Genomic DNA, 19,796 nt, shown 5'->3' with positions numbered 1-19,796 from the left:
ATATTTGTGTCTGTGTGTGAAGCTACACGTGCCATGGCATGGGTATGGAAATCAAAAAACAACTATCGGACTGTTTCTCTCCTTCTACCACGTGAATTTCAAGAATAAAACTCAGGCTGTTGGGTGTAACAGCAAGCCCTCATCCTCAGTGAGCCATCCTCCTAGCCCATTTTTTAAGGATTTAAAAAGTTAAGCAAAACGAAACCCTCAACCTCTGGATGAAAGGGGCTGCACACAAAACAGGCAGGGAAGGGCTGTGTGAATGCTATTATAATCTTTACTCTTCTCCCTGAATTTACACTCCACCTCAGTCCTCCCCCTTGCCCGCATTCTCTACAGCAGAAGGCAGCCATTAGACTAGACTTTAAATTGATGATTTAGTTCCAATGTGACAACCCAGCCCCCACTCAGCTTCACTTTAATTTTTGTGTTTCATTTACACAGAGAGGGCAGATTCTCTGTATGCTCTATACAGCTGTGTAATGGAAGTTCTGGTTTCTTTGTAAACTCAGTTGTGTTATGTAAATGTTTTTGTTCTAATCCCAAATGTAGGATTTTAGTTTGAGCTTTAGCTTGTCCACACCTGTTAATTGTTTCCTGAGGGGTGTGGCTTTTGCCAGCTGGTCACAGCCTTCCTCTAGCAGCACGGAGAGGGGTGTGGTCTAGGGCTCTGAGAATATAAATAGGAGCCCTGAGAGCATGGTGTTGGGTGCGGTGTTGGCACATGTTATGTACCAGTTTGAAGAGACCAGAGACAGATGGGGTGGTGGTTTGCAGCGGACAAACGGAGAGAAACGCCTTGGGGAGCAACAGCTTGGAGGACTGCTGGTCGGTGCTGTTGGTGGAGACAGGTATAGCACAAAAGAACCCAACTGACCCTAAATAACCAGGTCCCCTCCCCGACTAACCATCTTTCTCCTGCTTAGGGTTAGGAGGTTAGAGTCTAAACACCCCAAATAAAATAGAATTTAAAAGAGCACTACACAGGGCTGGAGAGATGGCTCAGCCGTTAAAGGTTAGGCTTATAAGCAAAAATATGAGTGCTACTCAGCCGTTGCTCATGTTTCCCCACACGTGCAGCCCTCTGAGCCTATGTTGCCTCCTTCATGATGTCATTACTGGCTTCCTACTACCAGTTTGTTCCTTGACTCAGACATTTACGGGGCTTGGTTTCTTTTTTATAGTTTTATCTTGTGCTGTCATATCCTCCCGATCATTCTTCTGGAAGGCAGAAAGGTGTCTGGGAACTCCTTTCTCTGCTTAGCTTAGGCCTCAATCATACAAAGTCTTCAGTAGGGTTAGCAAGGTAGTAGGTAACGGTGCTTGCATGTAAGCCTGACAACCTAAGTGAGATCCCTGGAACCCATGTACAGGAGAAAGCAGAGACCAGACTCCACAACGTTGGCCTCTGATTTTGGTACGCCTCCCCATCAGGCACAAGGTTATTAAAAAGGGCTAGAGTGAAGACCCAGGGGTTAGGAGCATGAGTTACTCATGTACAGGACCCTAGTTCAGATCCCAGTAGCCATATCAGACGGCTCACAACTACCTGTAACTCCAGCTCTAGGAGGACCTGATGCAGGCACCTGTGTACACACACACACACACACACACACACACACACACACACACACACACACACGGGAGGGGGAGGGGAGGGAAGGAGGAGGGAGGGAAAGAGAGGAGGGGAGGGGAGGGGAGGAGAGAGGGGAGGGAGAGAGAAAGAGAGAGAAAGAGAGAGAGAGAGAGAGAGAGAGAGAGAGAGAGAGAGAGAGAGAGAGAGAGAACAAATATCCTTTGTTTTACTCTGCTTATTAAGACTGCCATGTGGCAGCTGGGTGTGGTGGCACACGCCTTTAATCCCAGCACTCAGGAGGTAGAAACAGGCGAATCACTGAGTTCGAGGCCAGCCTGGTCCAGCGAGTCCAGGACAGCCAAGGCTAACACAGAGAGACCCTGTCTTGAAAACAACAACAACAAAAGAAAAAAACAAAAACAAAACCAAAGACTGCCACTTGGCACTAACTGCTCCTCCAGAGGTCCTGAGTTCAATTCCCGGCACCCACATGGTGGCTCACAATGTCCCCAACTCTATAGCTAAGGGATACAACATCCTCTTCTGGCCTTTGTGGACACTACACACACATGTGGCTCCCAGACATAAATTCAGGCAAGGCATCCATACACACAAAATCTAATAATAAATAAAAGCAAAACTTAAAAGATTTACTTTAGGCTTGGTGGTGCAAGCCTTTAACCCTAGCATTCAGGTGATGGAGACAAGTGGCTCTCTCTTGAGGCCAGCCTGATCTAGAGCGAGTTCCAGGACAGCAGTTGCAAGGCACTTGGCATAGGTGCCATCTCTCCACTTTCTTATACCATTTATTATTTTTAAATTCAATTTATGTATTTGTGTGTAAAGGGCAGATATGCTAGAGCACGCATGTGGAGGTCAGAGGACAATCTGTGGGAGCCAATTCTCTCCCTCCACCTTGTGGATCTGTGGACTGAACCCAGGCTACATGCCATCTCACCAGTCATCATATTAGTGCATGTAATTTTAGCTTCTGTGCATTCTTTTAGCACTTTATTTACTTATTTAACTTTGAAACAGGGGCCTAAATAACCCAGGCTAGTTTCAAACTTGCTATGTAGCAAGAGCTCCTAATCCTCCTGTCTCTACTTCCAGAATGTTGGGATTAAAGGTATGTGACACCCACCTGGTTTTGTGCAGTACTGGGATCCAACCCTGGCCTTCTTGGAAGCTTAGCAAGTAAGTCTACCAACTGAGCCACACTCCCAGTTCCCTGTAATACTTTCAGTTAAAGTCAGTTAGGAGCCAAAGTACAAACGAACAAGTACACATTTGGAAAAGGGTATTTCTAGGGCTGGAGAGATGGCTCAGCAACTAAAGCTGCTTTTCTAGACGACCTAGGTTTGATTCTCAAGACCCACATATTGGATCACAACTGTCTGCAACTCCAATTACAAGGTATCTGAAACCCTATTTTCGCTTCTAGGTCTTCAGGCTTCCAAGGGCACCAAGCACACACATGGTACACAGACATACACGCAGGCAAAACATCCATAAACATAAAGTAAAAATTGTATTAAAAAGATACTTCTAAGCACAAAAGCAAGCTTACCAATTACTTGCAGAAACTCTGTGTTGCTGATTTGTGAGTCACTGATGCTAAAAGTTTCCTCTTGTCTTACCTCTCCCAGCAAAAACCCTTCCTAAAACAGAAGAAAATATCTGGTTAAACTTAGCTAACTTTTACTACAATTGAAAGGAAATGAGGACGCACTATCTTACATCCATTTTAACAATAATCCAAACAAGCTTGGCATGTAAAGCGCTGTCCTATAAACCAGTGACTGGTCTAATCTATTAATAGGGCCATATGGGCAAAAATGCTCCAAAAATGAGATGCTATAAACCAACAAGTCTTCCTGTTGTAAGATGAGTCCATTGCTTAAACCACCTTAAATTGCCCCATAGCATGCTGGACAATCTCAGGAAGCAGAAATATGCCGTGGATGCTTATATTAAGTAATATATAATTTCATGTTGCCTATTACTTTTTTGCTTTAAAAACCCCACTAATGATGAAAGAATAAAAACAATGACGGATAGGCTGACATGAGAAATCAGGATTTCAGTCAACACACCTGCTCTCATCTAATAAATGCAAAAGCTTATCTATACCTATGGAGAACATCTATCAATACGGAATTCCTTTGCAAATTACCAGTTTGAGCATTTGCTGCCATGTTCAATACAAACAGCTCATGAGGATATACCCTAAAAGTCAAAATAATCCTCCTGCAGAGAGGACAAATGGAGTCGCTCACTGTCTTGTTATCTCTCTCTTGGAAAATCCAAGGCTTACTCCTTCCCTTTGCTCAAATGGCACCCCATCTGAGAGGTTCTGCCCTCTCACAGGACATACCAGAAATAAGATCTGCCAGGCACTCTGTCCCCTACATCCGGCCTCCATTTGTCTTCTCATTATCTGCCATGTCACAGACTTACAGAATAGTCAGTGCCTACCCTGGCTAAAAGTTAAGCCCAGAGGCAGGCACCTGTGCTTGCTTACTGTTAAGACTGCTGCTCTTACATTGCACCCAACACTTACTGTTCACCACGTGCTGACTGTTGGAGCGATGTTATTATGCACCATGTAAAGACTGTCTTTTCATTATCCAAATGCTGATTTCTGGTTGTTTATTTACAGGCTGGACTTTGGTACTGTCATTTTTGTGAAGCATTTTCTACTTTAGTATTTTGTAAACAGTATTCACCACCACCTTCTCATTGGCTAAATAAAGGGCTGAATGGCCTCCAGCAAAGGAAGGACTGAGAGAGCAGGACGCCCTGGCTGAAAGAGAGGACCTCACGTGGGAACTGGAGGGGCAGTAGTCAAGCACAGAGAAAGAAGCAAGGACCAAGAGACTAAGAATGAAAGGTAATGGGGCCATAGAACAGGACAGTATTGCTGGGTTAGAATAACTCAGAAACTGCCAGCTATCCTGCCTAAGCTAATAATAAATATACTGTCATTATTCAGGAGAAGGGCAGGCATAGAAAGGCAGGACAGTTGTAAATGATTGCATAAATTCTGCTGTAATAAGACCACGTTCTACATCATCCTCCATTCTACTCTGATTCCTCAAACCAGCCACAGAAGCCCTCCAGTTTAAAAACAGTTCCAGCTGCAAATGCACACCTGTGGGTGACTAGAGCAAGACAGATACTTTGTGGCCTCACTTTTGTATTTGATTTGGGGGAGTGTTTGGTAGGCATGCAGAGATTGCTGGGAAATGTCATGCCGTGGTTGACCCACAGCATTGCCAGAAACCATAAAGAAATGAAAAATTACCCTAAATTTCCCAATTACTCACTCAGAGCATTCTTTAAATCCAACTAATGTATAGATTTCCTTTACAAAAACAAGCTTTGGGTTGGGGATGCATGCAGCTCAGTGGTAGGATACCAAGGTTCAATCCCCAGCATGCAGGGAAAAAGACAGAAGAACCCTCAGACTCACACAGGTATCTATGACTACTGGTTTGAGAAATAATGACTAACTGGCTAAGTGGTCCAGGACAGTAGGATATGTTGGTGAGGCCAACATAGGAGGATCATGAGAAACACTAAATAATCTGGTCTTATTAATTATGAGTTCTCATTACAAAAGAAAGAAAATATAACTTTTCTGGACCAAAGTAAAAAAAACAAAAACAACAACAACAACAAAAAAAAAAAACTAAAGAAACAATACACTATTACCACATAAGCACAATAATCCTTAGCATGAGAAACAATGATAAAACTCACGTGCAGCTGGACATGGTAGCACACACCTTTTATTCCAGCACTTGGAAGCAAAGGCAGGTGGATCTCTGAATTCAAGGCCAGCCTGGTCTACTTAGGGAGTTCCAGGATAGCCAGGGACGGACTCTGTCCCCACAAAAACAAAACAAAACAAAAAATCTCAGATGATATTAAAACATTCTAAAGTTAACTAGTAATTTGGAATGTTTATTTATCACTGGTCTGAATTATCTGAATAACTATTACATCAGTGGGGGTTTTTGTTGTTGTTGTTAGTTTTTGTTTTGTTTTGTTTTTTGAGACAGGGTTTCTCTGTGTAGCCCTGGCTATCCTGGAACTCACTCTGTAGATCCACCTGCCTCTGCCTCTCTGAGTGCTGGGATTAAAGGCCTGTGCTACTACCAACTGGCACATCAGTGGTTCTTAACCTGTGGGTCTCCAACCCTTTAGTAGGTCAAATGACCCTTTCACAGGGGTTACATATCAGATACCCTGCTCATCAGATATTTACAATAGCAAAATTACAATTATGAAGTAGTAACAAAAATAATTTTATGGTTGGGGTCACCACAACATCAAGAACCATATTAAATGGTTGTAGCATTAAGAAGGTCGAGAACCACTGTTACACTGTAACAGGAAGAAGCAGCTGAGAGGCACAGCCCTGTTAATGCACAGCCTGCAAGGAGTATGGCTGCTACAGGTTCAAATGGTTGCAGATGTCCCACAAAGCGTTACAACCACTGGCCACTCAAATTCCAGTGCATAAAGTTCCTACTAGAACAGTCACCTCATTTGTTCATGGTCTACAGGTGTTTTCTCCTCACAACTGCAGGACTGAAGAGTTGGTAAAGAGACCATTTGGCTCCAAAACTTTTTAAAAAGTGAGAAAGTACTATCTTTATTATCTGGTCCTTTTCAGAAAATGCCTGCTTTCTTCCAAGAGCCAAAAATCCACCTAACAAAAAAACCTCAACAGCAGGCATAAGAAACGTTCTGAGTCAGGACGGTCCGAGAGACTCCCAAAACACAGTCTACTGCTATTGTCCTGTCCTTGGCAACCTCCAAGAGGTACAAGAAGTCCCAATTGTCGAAGACACTGGGCCCAGTGGCCCCTGAGCTGGAACTGACCTGGATGTACCCTCCCTTAGGAGAACTAGCTTTTACGGTACTAGAAGGCACCATACAAGCGTCCAAAGGAAGGAGGCAACCAACAGTCCAACCCAGCTGGGATACTTAGGAAGCAGATCAGCAACCAGCGTGTCACAGTAACTCTAAGGGTGCAGCAGCGGCACACCAGCTGGACTTAAGATCTGCTCAATAAAAGGAAAACCATGGCTGACACCAAAAACCCAACCAACTTCTCAATGCTACAACCACCACTTTACTAAACCAGCATAAACCCTGACAACAATCTAAACACTTGTCCTTATACTCGCAGGTAAGTGTAATCCTCACCCCTCATCAAAACCACTACAGAAAACCACAACCAATCTAAATGCAGCGTTATGGAGCCCAGTCCCAGTGGATACGTCTACAAAACACTCCCACCCTAAGGCTCAGGGAACACTGTGGAAGAGGGGGCAGAAAGACTGTAAGAGCCATAGGATCACGATGTTTGTGTGAGGCTGTCAGACACTACGCCCATAATCTCACAAACACGACTGCCTAAACATGAGCCCAACAAAGGTGCTGCCCACAGACAGGCCAAAGAGGACAGGCGAGAGCCTCAACCCTACGAAAAGAACTGTAGGCAACTAAGGAATGCTGAGAGTGGGAGAAAGTTTTCTTCGGGGAAGAACAAATCAAATCTTCCCCAGGGAAGAACAAACCAACTGGTTAGCAAAAACAAGTGGTCAGCCCTGAAATCATAACTATAAGTAGCATTATACAGACTGAGCAGGTTGTATTTAGGGATATGTATGTATACATATATAAATATGAATATGAATAATGATTAATAAAAAAAGACCATGAATTTGAAAGACAGCAAGGAGGGTTACATGGGGAGGAGGGGTGGAGAGAGAAAAAAGAAGAAGAAATGGTCTAATTATATTATAATCTCCAAAAGAAAAAAGACTTCAGAAGTGTTTGCTAACCTTAGCTCCATAGAATAATTCTGGTTTTAGATTAATTTTCTTAGTAAATTGTTGGTTCTTCAACTTTAAAACTGACATCACTTTTAAGCATTCTAAATCCATATTTTTGGTGAAGTTCATAGGAAAGAGTATAGTCATATAAAACACATTGCCAACTATTGGCCTTGTATAAAACTTCTGCCCTCATGCCAAACATGAAATAAATATTAAGAAGTCAAGCGCGGTGGCCCTCACCTGTAATCCCACCACTCGGGAGGCAGAAGCAGGTGGGTCTCTGTGAGTCTGAGGCCAGCCTGGTCTACAAATCCGAGTCTAGGACAGTCAACGCTACAGAGAAACCCTGTCTCAAAAAACTAACTAAATAAATAAATAAAAAGGAGATTGCCATTAAATGGCTAGCAATCTAAAGCTGCATGTAATGGTATACCCCTGAAAACCCAACACTTAGGAGTTTGGAGACAGGATTAGGAGTTCAGGGCCAGCCTTGAATGACACTATCTCAAAACAAGAACAAACAACTGATATCAATTGAAGAAATAGGACTACAGCAGTTTCTAGAACTACTGCCCAAGTTTCTCATTCTTATAATAATCTTGCCGTATACATAAACATGATATTCCTAGGTACTCTATAAAAGAGAGTGGAGAAGCACCTCTAGCCGGGTGTGGTGGCACACGCCTTTAATCCCAGCACTCGAGAGGCAGGGGCAGGCAGGTCGCTGTGGGTTCGAGGCCAGCCTGGTCTACAAAGCGAGTCCAGGACAGCAGAGGAAGCACCTCTGAACTCCTAACTGTAGTCCATGGACACTAGGAGTGTCACAACCACTTACATTATTAAGCGGCTGGCTGCAATATCAAACGCTACTGTTTAGAGCTGTCTCTGAAAAAAAAAAAAAAAAAAAAAAGACTATGCTGAATATATTCCTATCAGTAATCCCCACCATCAACACTGCAGAGCTAAAAAAAAAAAACAGTCCATAAGAGTAAATTTATTCCACTCAATTTACTAATGGAATCACCTCTCAGCATCACTTTTTATTAATGGAATCAAAGACTGCTGACATCAAGTCAAATCCAATTTCTCTTCCACCTATTGCTGTTTTGGAATGACAACCACAAAAAGGCCACTCTAACTTCATGAATTTAAATCGTTCACCAAAAATATCACTAAAAGATGGACCAAAAAAAAAAAAAATTCCCTCAATTGGTGGGCAAATTAATCATGTCCTGTAAAAGCATCTATACCACAAAGAATTTCCACTCCGAGGTCAGTGGCATTGAAAGGTAATTCGTAAAATATAAACACTCGAAGAGAGACTTTGCTCCTATGGACTCCACGGCCTGTACATTTCTGATCGCTCACATGTGGGCCTGTCACTTCCCTATTAAGACTTAGTTCCGTGGATTACAACACACACTGAGGAAGTGAACATGCAACTTCGCGGAAGTGCAAACAGACACTGCACCTAACGCGCCTGTTCACAGTCTCCATTTTCCAGTGGGGTGAAAAAACAAACAAAAACAAAACAACCCACAACCGAATCTGATAAGTATGAACAGTGACAAGTCACACGGCGAGCAGGACTTGCTTGGTTTCCTCTCCTTCTAAATGACAAGCCGGATCTCCCAACTCCATCCCGACCCCACACAGCACTCAAGTCTGGAAGCCCTACTCTCAGCAAGGAGTAGGTACCAGTTTCGGCTAGGCGACTACTCCTGACACTGGCAGGGCTGGGCGCAGGAGGGCGGCGGGACTGAGAACAGCCGGGCTGGGACCCGCCGGAGACGGAGAGCACCAAGTGAAGGGCCCCGCGGAGTGCCGGAGCTGGAGGGGGGCGGGAGCCGCCTTGGGTCACCAGTGCCTCGGCTTGGCCCCGAGATGGAGGGCCGAGCCTCCAGCGGTCCTCGCTTGGCCGCAGGCGCCGGCCCGAGGAGATGACCGAAAGCTCCAGCGGCCACGGCAGGGGGCCCGGCACCTACGTGGTCCGCGTTGCTGTTGGCGCTGTGGAAGCACACAGCGCTGAAGGTGTAGCCCGAAATGGAAGCCGCCATGATGGAAATCTCCAACCTCCCCCATCATGCCCCGCGGAGGGCGCACAGCCTTCCGGATGCCCCGCCGCTGGGCATCCTGGGAAATGTAGTCGTCCAAGCGGCCCTAGGTGAGGACAGGAAAGTTAAGGTTTCCAGATCAAAGAGACCCAGCACATGTAAATTCTAGGTGTCCCTCAGATGGCGGCCTGTCTGTATAGTATATAATCCAACGTGTCCTTTCTGCAAATGAAGCTGAAGGATGAAAAGCCAGAGATGATTCAAACAATTGAAAGGTTTGGGATTTGACACCGGAACAGCATGATCTAAAACTTCAATTTGAACAGACCACTTTGCCTACTTGGTTGGGACTAATGCCTAAGAGAGGTGGAAGAAATACGGACATCTACAATAACCCTGACTGGCATAGTGACAGAGGAATTTTGGTCAGAAGTAGTGGAACTAGTAAAATGATTGGATTCTGGATTCAAAAACAATTCAAATATAAGCCGTGTAGTGGCAGTGAGATTGCAAGTCTGACGCCAGCCAAAGCTTCATAAAGAGACGTGTTTCAACAAACAAGAACAAAAGTAAACCTCTACAAGTTTCACGAAAATCACAGAAGATAAAAACAAATAAGTAGCAGTGAAAGCTAAACTATCAAAGTTAGAAAAAAGGGAACTCAGGGAAGGAATTAATTCTTCTGCCACTTGTTGAGTCTTCAGTGTTCCAAGCTGGCCTCCTGATTTCTCTACAAAGCTGCTTCTTACTCCTTTCCCAAATTCAGCAGATAGAATTGTTTCTAACAACTACTCAAGTCAAAACCCTTGTAGTCAGCCTTGACAACTTCTTTTCTCCTGATCCCCACCTGAGATCAACTAAAACAATCTTCAGCATATACAGAGACCTACAATTCACAAACAGTACACCTGCTACTCTGATCCGAAGCACCATCATCTCTCTTCTGGTTCTGGCAACTTCTCCGAGAGTCCCCATTGGTGGCAATTTTGCCCTTAAGGGACACTACACCATCATTTGGAGATATTTTCCAATTCCAAACCCAGGGGAAGGAGCTAAACTCAGGGAAGGCCTCATAACGGAATTAACCATCCCAAAATGTCACGGAAATGAAGTGATGCTGTTCACCTGCCAGATATATTCGCAAAACCAGCCAATGAAATGGTAGGTTAATGTATAAGGTGTCAATCATACTTGGCCAACCTCCAAATGCTACCCTGACAGGATTGCCCCGCCCCTGATTTCTGATTGTATTTCCTGTTTCTGCTACTCTGGTTTACTCAGGCTTTGGCTACAGTCGTAGCCCTTTTTGCTTTCTGGAAGCACTAGAAAGTTCACCAGGTCACAGTGCCTTTGCATTTGTTTCCTCTGTCTGGTATGCTAGTCTCCTTGGCGACGACTGCATAGTCCACTGCTTTCTGCTTGCCCTAGGTGCTCTGAAAGGCCACCCAGATCCCTTCTTGCAGGACTGATTACCTTAGCCTGCCTACAGGGGAACTTTTCCATTGACAGCTTCCAGCTCACATCTCTTGGTGAAAGAGAACCTAATTTTCCAAGAGCAGCCCTTTCCAGCTCAGCTAGTTTTTGTATATAGTTTAGGACCAGCTGCCTAAGTGCGACCCACAAAGAGCTGGGCCATCTTACATCAATTAACAATTGCTAAATAAAACTTGATGGTTCACTCACAAGCCAGCTTACGTCCAGCTAAACATGAACAAAAAACATTAGACCCTTGCTAATGCCTCATAGTCTCTCTATTCCCCACCACACCCAAAGTTTAATAAGCTACCCTCCAAAAATAATGATCACAAACAGCCAAGCTTGCCTGTAACATTGTGTGTTTGGTAAGCTTTAAGATAAGCAGGATGGGGCTGGAGAGATGGCTCAGAGGTTAAGGGCACTGACTGCTCCTCCACAGGTCATGAGTTCAATTCCCAGCAACTACATGGTGGCTTACAACCATCTATAATGTGATCTGATGTCTTCTTCTGACCTGCTGGTGTACATGCAGGCAGAGCACTATATACATAATAAATAAATAAATCTTAAAAAAAAAAAAAGATAAGCAGGATGTAAAACATGGGGATATAGCTATACATGGTTTATCTTGTTAGGATTGTAGCCTCCTAGTTATTCAAAAGAAGAAGGAAGGATCATTTGTTAGGGATTATAGACAGATGGTGCTCTGGGATTCAGTTAGTAGTAGGCTTGCCATCCTAGGCTGACACAGGAGTTTTCAAGGTTGCAAAACAAACTGCTTCATTTCTCTACTCTGAGTTTCCAGGACTCTTATTGTGAAGTGGGGATTCTTGTTTCCTACAATCCCCCCCCAAGATTGTGCCCAACAAGCCAAGCTGATCTAGGCAACTTCTCACTGGAGGGTGGTCTATTCCCAGATAACTCTAAGGTGTGTCAAGTTGGCAAAGCTAACCGAGACAAGCTCCTACCACCACCATCCAGCATCGTCTCTATTTTTATTCCATTTTCATGTTTATCGTCTTTTTCCTCTGCTAGCCTACTGCGAACTTCGTGTTTAATTTACTTGCGGTTGCATTTTTGTCATATGGGCTAATGCCAGGCATGTGGACACTACCCAATGTATAACTGTTGAGTAAATGTTGAGTGAAAGGGTGTTGGAACCCAGAGGAAGATGGTTTTATTCTATCAGCAGGTTGCTGTAGGGGAACGGGGATATGCTGGGTTGGTGGGGCGTGCCTTTTATCTTAATACACAGAGTTCAATCCCTGGACCCCATGTGGTAGAACACACACACACACACACACACACACACACACACACACACGCACGCACAATTCTTCAGCTTTTGGTGATCTCCAACCATAAAATTATTTCATTGCTACTTCATAACTGTACTTTTGCTACTGTTATGGCTTGTGATGTAAACATCTGATGTGCAGGGTATCTGATAGGCACCTCCCCAAAGGGTGGCAACCTACAGTTGAGAGCCGCTGCTCTAGCTGGTAAGGACTTCCAGTTTAACCTCTTGCACCTGCGCCAACTTTTTCTTCTAGCTGCCTGGCTTTCCCTTGATACTTTAAGTTCAGTGAAACTAAACTCCTGCCCTCCCCCCATGCTTCCAGACCCATTTGTTTGTTTGTTTGTTTGATTGTTTTTTTTTTTTTTTTTTTTTTGAGTTAGGGTTTCTCTGTATAGCCCTAGCGGCCCTGGAATTCACTCTGTAGACCTCAAACTCACAGACATCCAACTGCCTCTGCCTCTAGACCTCAAACTCACAGACATCCAACTGCCTCTGCCTCCAGAGTGCTGCTGGCATTAAAGGCACGCGCTACCACTGGCCCACCAAATCCTCTTTTTTAAAAATTCATTACATGGGCTGGAGAGATGGCTCAGAGGTTAAGGGCAAAGGCTGTTCTTCCAAAGGTCCTCAGTTCAATTCCCAGCAACCACATGGTGGCTCACAACCATCTATAATGAGATCTGGTGCCCTCCACATGCAGGCAGAACATTGTGTACTTAATAAATAAATTAATAAATAAACCTTTAAAAAATTCATTATATGCTTACTGTGTTGTTGTTGTTGTTGTTGTTGTTATTATTATTATTATTATTATTATTATTATTATTATTATTATTACATGGGCAGGAAATGGAGAGCAATCTAGTAAGCGTTCCTCCATAGACTCTGCCTCAGTTCCTGCCGTGGTTTACCTCAATGATAGGCTATCTAACCTGTATGCCAAATAGACCCTTTCCCCCACCAGCCGCTTTTGGTCAGTATCTTATCACAGCGCAAGGAAAGCAAACTAGAGCAAAGATGCACAACCTGTAAAGGTCACAGCTGGCATTTTCTGAACCTTGAGAATAGGTCAGCCTCTTTCCAAGCAGAGTCTGTTTAAGCTCCATTTTATAGTTGGAAAAACAGATCTTACATTTACCGACCATTTCTCATGTGTCAGACAGGTAGGATTTGACTGCACTAATCTCATTCGTATTCTCTAGGTGTCTATTATGCTTGCTGTAATACAGGCTGCACGAGCTGACCTGGTGAAGTTACAGAACTTGCCCACAGTGATGCGTCAAAACGTGGGAGTCTATCTCAAGATCTGAATGCCCACTGTCCTCTTTCCAGAGCTCACATCAGAGCAGAAGTGGGGGATGGGGGGCAGGGAGGTAAGGAGAGTTTTTCTAGAAGTGTGGTTTTTTTTTTGCTACTGAGCGTTGCATGGTTGCAGAAGTGAAAGCTCTGCCCTTGATCTTGGATTTGTCAAATGTTAAGTGCTTGAGAACTCTGGGACGCATAGGGTTTTTGTTTGTTTGTTTGTTTGTTTTGTTTTGTTTTTCTGAGACAGGGTTTCTTTGTGTAGCCTTGGCTGTCCTGGACTTGCTTTGTAGACTAGGCTGGCCTCGAACTCACAGAGATCCACCTGCCTCTGCCTCCCAAGTGCTGGGATTAAAGGCGTGTGCCACCATGCCCGGCTGAGAGCTCTGAGAAGCATAGTTCCAAAGGAGCTGCTGATGGACACTGTGCAGGGATAAAAATAAAGCAAAAACAACAACAACAACAACAAACCCCAAAACAAACAAAAAAGAAAAAAACCCCAAACAACATAAAAAATCCCCCAAGGCTGGCAGCCTCATATTCTACAATTCTACAGATCTGCCTTTGGCCTCAGGTGGGTGGTGCTCAGTGGGAGAGGCTGTGTCCTTCATATAGTTCTTGTTCTCCCTGGTGCTAGGCAGCTTACCCAATGGAACTTCTCCACTTGCCAAGAATCCTGTTTCCCTGGGTGATCAGAGGTGCCCCACAGCCCTCAGCACTAAGCAGCCAGAGTAATCCTTCCTGGAGCCAGGGAAGAAACTTGGTATAAACTATGTTTTTTCCCCCTCAGGGCTCCATACCAACAACTGTTTATAGCTTTCATCACACACAGAGAAACATCTGAAGTGTTGGCATGACATAAGCCTAAAGACAGGCTTATCTTTCATGGATGCTCCTTAATTAGAACCTACAACTTTTAAAGACTCAGTCTGTCACAATTGGACTTGCTTTCTGTAGATTCTAGAGTCTAGAAAGATCAAAACAAGCTACTTGCTCAGGGCAGCGCTAATTGGCTGTGGTATCCGGTGGTTTTATTGCTCTGTAATAAGGTTACTTACGCTCTTTCTTGAGTTCTTTAATCACTATGTACGTGGATTTCCATCTGCCCTTTACTTTATTCTTTATTGCCAGAAGATCTTGGAATACCATGTATAGTAGAAAGCCCAACTGCAAACCGGGAGGGCAACTGTTGTTGCCATTTGCCTCAAGGGACTTGTTATCCCAAAGTCAACAGAAACGTAGCCCTGGAAACAACGTTTCCTTGGAAGGCTGCTTGGCTTGCTAGGGGCCTCTGAGCTCCTTGCCTAGGACATTGGACCATATGTATTTGGCTATTTCGTGGCTAGTACAGAAAAGATCCTAGGCCCCTGACCTATAAAGAGCTCATGCATTATATTGCAGAATGACTGTAGTCGGACCAACAGGCAGAAGACACCACCTCAGGTTCACGTAGTCTTGAAGAACAAGTTCCTTTCTTATTTGGAGCTAACTATATGCAGAAATTGAGAGTTGGACAGGCTCAAATGCCTAGCTGGGGACAAAGCAAGACCTATATCGGCACTCTAGCACTCTGCTTCTCGTTTTATCATAATTTCATGGCTGGCCCATTTTCTTGGCCATATGCTTTGTTTTTGTTTTTGTTTTCGAGACAGGGTTTCTCTGCATAGTCTTTGCTGTCCCTGGACTAACTTTGTAGACCAGGCTGGCGTCGAACTCACAGCGATCCGCTTGCCTCTGCCTCCCGAGGGCTGGGATTAAAGGCGTGCGCCACCACCGCCCGGCGGCCATACACTCTTAAAAGGTCAGCAGTTACATCTAGTCATTTTCCATAATTCTACCCACAAATGAAATTACTTTTTTGGTCAGGGAGCCAGTCAATGCGATGGGCTGACCTACCCAGTTTCCAGATCTGCCTGGCTACAGAGAGATGACATGCATTCGGACTGAGCGGTGTGTGTTTCAGGAGTTTTTCTGGCTTCTGACAGTTTGTTTTCCAAAATGCAGCATTTTCAGTAATGACAGCGATACCCTGATTTGGTCACTTTGTGGACTGGCGAGTAGGGGATGCATAGATGTTGGCTGTAGCGCTCTCTTAGCCTCTCTAGCCTGCACTGCACACTAGGTGGCCTCTAAGCAACCTAGGTTCTCTCTTGCAGTCAGCCTTCCACGGCCTGGCCTAGAGCATTAGAGAGACGGCCTCCTATTGCCTAGAGAGGCCAGGTCCCACGCATCCACTCTGCTCGAGCTGCGTCTCTATGGCGGCCGCGACAGCTCACTAGGCTCAAAGCGACATGAACGCGGATTCCGACGGTCAGATCGGTGCTGTGGTCCCTGTGCGGTCTCGAGAGGGCAGTCCAGCGGCGGATGACTTCGTCCCGTCGGCGCTGGGGACCCGAGAGCAGTGAGTGTGGCGGGGAGGGTAAGCGGGAGCCTGAGGCCAAGAAGGAGATGGCGCCCCTGGGGGCCTGAGAGAGGAGGGTGGAGGCCACCTGTAGGGGTTCAAGGGGCGAGATCCCAAGCACGCCCTGGGTGGCAGTCAATCTTCTTTCAAGGGATCCAAGCCCACTCGAAACCCTTGGGGGGCCAGTGTAGGGGTCTGGAATCTGTGTTGGGGAAAATAGGGAGAGTATTGGGCAATGAACCACACAATGGCTCGAATGAGGTCCCGGGAGAGCTGTTAGCTCTGGGAGCAGGAGGAGGTGGGTGTGGACGATGCTCTAAGAATACAGGGAGAGACAGAGACTGTTCTAGCACTTACTTTTAAGCCCATTTTATCTTGGCTACATTCATTGTGAACAAACCACTGACCTACTGGTTAGAAAGTCCTCTGTCTGCCCATTGAAGAGCAAATTTGCAGTAACAAACTTAGCTTGTGTAGTCCAGTTTTGGATTTGGGTCTGGGACTTAGACATTCTTGGACAGTTGCCTCTTTCTATTTAAGCTAAAATGGACGTACAATTATTCATTGGATGAGTTTAAGTATGTGTATTACTTATTTATTTATTGTTTTTTCAAGACAAGGTTTCCCTGTGTAAGGCTGGCCTCTTGAACTCACAGAGGTCTGCCTGCCTCTGCCTCTGCTGGGAGTCTAGGCATGCAGCACCACACCCACCTGTCGTCCTCTTAACCCAAGGATGTTAAAAAATTTTTTTTGAACTATATGCACTTACTGAGAACACTAATAATGTTTAAGACCACTGTAAGCAGCTGTGTAATACATTGGAAATATACATTTAATTCACAAAATACAGTTTAATTTGAGACTCTTGCTTCCCGTTTCGTTGTTTATGTAGCTGGGATGCTGTTTATGAGAGAGAACTGCGAGCATTCCAAGAATATGGTGATACAGGAGAAGTCTGGTGAGTGAAGCCGAGGACTTGTCTGTGTGGGTGTGAGAGCATGAACATGCGCACTCAGCAGCTGCACGGGCAGCCTAGAGCTCGGCAGAGGCATGGCTTGAGTCTCCAGGGACAGCTCCAAAATATTTCTTTTCTTTTTTGTTCTCGTTTTTGTTTGTTTGTTTGTTTGTTTTTGTTTGTTTCTTGGTGTTATTTTGTTGGTTTTTGTTTTTGTTCTTTTAAGACAGAGTTTCTCTATGTAGTCCTGGCTCTCCTGGAACTTGCTCTGTAGACTAGGCTGGCCTCGAACTCGGAGATCCACCAGCCTCTACCTGAATCTGACTTCAGTGATAGCTTTAAAACAAAAATTCTTTTCTTTTTTTTTTTTTCTAATGGCCCAGATTTAAATTGATCATAATACTAGGAAGTTACTTTCATTCCATGGTTGTCATTTTTCAGTACTTGATAAAACATTTGCTGATGTGTAAGAAGACAACTATTAGGAGAGTTATCTTAAAGGATTAATGCTGATGTAGACAGAGTGTATGCGTTTGTAATACGTGTACATACTTACATATATTACATATGGAATATACATAAGTATGTTTACTACACACATACGTTGGGTATTCTATTTTTCGAGGTATAATCTCCTAAATAACAATAAAAATAAAGCTTAAACCATTAAAATACTACTTTTCACTTTTCAAAAAAGACTTAAATGAGCATACAGTATTAAGCAGCAGAAGTGGAATATAGTTGTAACTTTTGCTATCTATCTGCCTTTTGCGTTCTGTTTCTGACAGGTTTGGGGAAGAGAGTATGAACCGACTGATAAGGTGGCTGCAGAAGCACAAGATCCCGTTAGATGCCTCCGTGCTTGATATTGGAACCGGAAATGGTGTTTTCCTGGTTGAACTTGTTGGTACCTTTAGTATTCATATGTGTGAACCATTTCTAAAATGATAGTTTAAAAAAGTGTTTCAGCTAAGAGGTTACCATCTAAATGTGAAGCGAAAGTGCAGCTGGGATACTGACGCTGAGTGTTCATGTGGGAGGAAAGGCGAAGTGCTAAATAATACTGTGTCAGGCATAGTCCTGAAAGACAGGCTCCCAGGTGTCTAGTGAACAGTGAATTCCTAGGTGTGTAGAACCTTAAAAGTCATAATCCTGAAAGAGCAAAATCTTGAATGTTGAAAATTCTGGAAGCCAGAATTCAGAAATCCTCAATCCCTTCATTCCTATAGCAAAAAGCAAAGGCTATATCAGGAATAAAAAGCTGAGTAATGGGCTTAGAACATTTATAGTTCTGTGTGTGGTAGTTGTAGCACGTAGGGTGTAGTGAATACCAAAAATCCTGCCTGAGCATTTTTAAAGCTATTTATGTGACGTTTCCAGAGGAGATTAATGTCTGAGTCTAGTTGGAGTAAAGGAAGAGCTGTCTCAGTTTGGGTGTACACTATCTAGTTGGTTGAGGCCCTTCAGGGACAAACACAGCAGGTAAGTTGCTCTTTCTGGAAGTTAGGACAGTTTTCTTTTGCTGTTTTGCATTTTGAAACTTTTGGCTGTAGGACTCTAGGCCTTACACCAGCGGTCCTGGCTTTGAGCCACAGACTGAGTTACGTCACTAGCTTCACTGGTAATACAGATTTGGTATTGGGGAAACAACATAATTCCTTCTTAACTATATTCCTTAGAACATAATGAAAGAAATCTAAAAAATTGTTCCCTCACAGAAAGTTTTTGCAATATTTTAATTTTTATATTTGTTTGTGTATATGTGTTTTAGGCTTGGTGGCCAAGTGCCTTTACCTCCTGAACCATCTCACTGTCCCCAAGACTTTGGTAATTTAATTGTACAAGGCTACTTAATTGTTTAAGATAAACATTTTAAAGCTAGGGTCAGTGAGGCAGCTCACTGGGTGAGGGTGCCTGCCCCCAAGTCTGCCCACCTGCATTTGATTGCTGTGACCCACGTGTGGAAGGAGAGAATTCATTTAGTAATGCTGGTCACTTGCCCTCTGCCCTTCATAGGGGTGCCTATCACTTACACAGACACATATAACAAGTGTTAAAATTTTTTTTTCAAGTTAAAAACGTGTGTGTGTGTGTGTGTGTGTGTGTGTGTGTGTGTGTGTGTGTTTTAAGTTGAGACAGTGAAAAAAACTTGAGACAGTGTCTCTATGTAGCCCTGGCTGTCCTGGAATTCTCTATATAGACCAAGACCAAGCTGACCTCAGACACACAGAGATCTGCCTGTCTCTGCCTCCTGAGTGCTGGGTTTAAAGGTGTGTGCAACCATACCCAGCAAGTTTAAAAAAAAAAAAAAAATTAAAGTGAATTACTGGTGTTGTGGAAACTGCTGAATTACAACAATCAAACAATAGCTAGCCCTTCAAATGGACACATAGAATTTGACAGCTGAAACAGTCTTCAAATGATAGTGCAGCATGGCAGAGATTGCAGTAAAAATGATGGTTTCAACACAAGAAAACCAAGGTTTGGATATTTATTAATTTTTTTAAAAGATTTATTTATTTATTATGTATACAATGTTTTGCCTGCATATACACCTGCAAGCCAGAAAGAAGGCACCAAATCTCAGTATAGATGGTTGTGAGCCACCTTGTGGTTCCTGGGAATTGAACTCCGGACTTTTGGAAGAGCAGGCAGTACTCTTAACCTCTGAGCCATCTTTCTTGATTTTGGTTTGGATATTTAGCTTAGTAGTAGAAGAACCCTGAGTTCAGTCCTCAGCCCTGATGGGGATGGAGGACAAAAAACATTCAGGGGGCCGGAGAGATGGCTCAGCAGTTAAGAGTACTGACTGCTCTTCTAGAGGACCCAAGTTCAATTCCCAGCAACCACATGGCAGCTCACAACTGTCTGTAACTC

At 44.0% G+C, this 19,796-nt stretch overlaps 2 protein-coding genes across 3 annotated transcripts in view; one reads left to right on the top strand and one right to left on the bottom strand.

Moving 5' to 3' along the window:
- Abraxas2 (abraxas 2, BRISC complex subunit) overlaps nucleotides 1-9,535 on the bottom strand; it is a 41,204-nt gene extending 31,669 nt beyond the window's left edge. The window contains 2 exon segments of the mRNA XM_051145460.1: nucleotides 3,147-3,237; nucleotides 9,417-9,535. Coding sequence (XP_051001417.1) covers nucleotides 3,147-3,237; nucleotides 9,417-9,488 — 163 coding nt within the window. The 5' untranslated portion in view covers nucleotides 9,489-9,535.
- A 6,175-nt stretch (nucleotides 9,536-15,710) lies between these two features.
- Eef1akmt2 (EEF1A lysine methyltransferase 2) overlaps nucleotides 15,711-19,796 on the top strand; it is a 30,732-nt gene continuing 26,646 nt past the window's right edge. The window contains exons 1-3 of one of the 2 annotated variants that reach the window (XM_051145458.1): nucleotides 15,711-15,964; nucleotides 16,857-16,922; nucleotides 17,708-17,822. In XM_051145458.1, the coding sequence (XP_051001415.1) occupies nucleotides 15,855-15,964; nucleotides 16,857-16,922; nucleotides 17,708-17,822 (291 nt within the window). In that variant the 5' untranslated portion in view covers nucleotides 15,711-15,854. The remainder of the gene's footprint in view (nucleotides 15,965-16,856; nucleotides 16,923-17,707; nucleotides 17,823-19,796) is intronic. The other variant, XM_051145457.1, reaches the window with a different exon arrangement.

This window comes from Acomys russatus, chromosome 5 (assembly GCF_903995435.1).
Source record: "Acomys russatus chromosome 5, mAcoRus1.1, whole genome shotgun sequence".
Classification (NCBI taxonomy): domain Eukaryota; kingdom Metazoa; phylum Chordata; class Mammalia; order Rodentia; family Muridae; genus Acomys; species Acomys russatus.
Note: the sequence above shows the minus strand (reverse complement) of the source record. Positions and strands in the feature narration are given on the sequence as shown.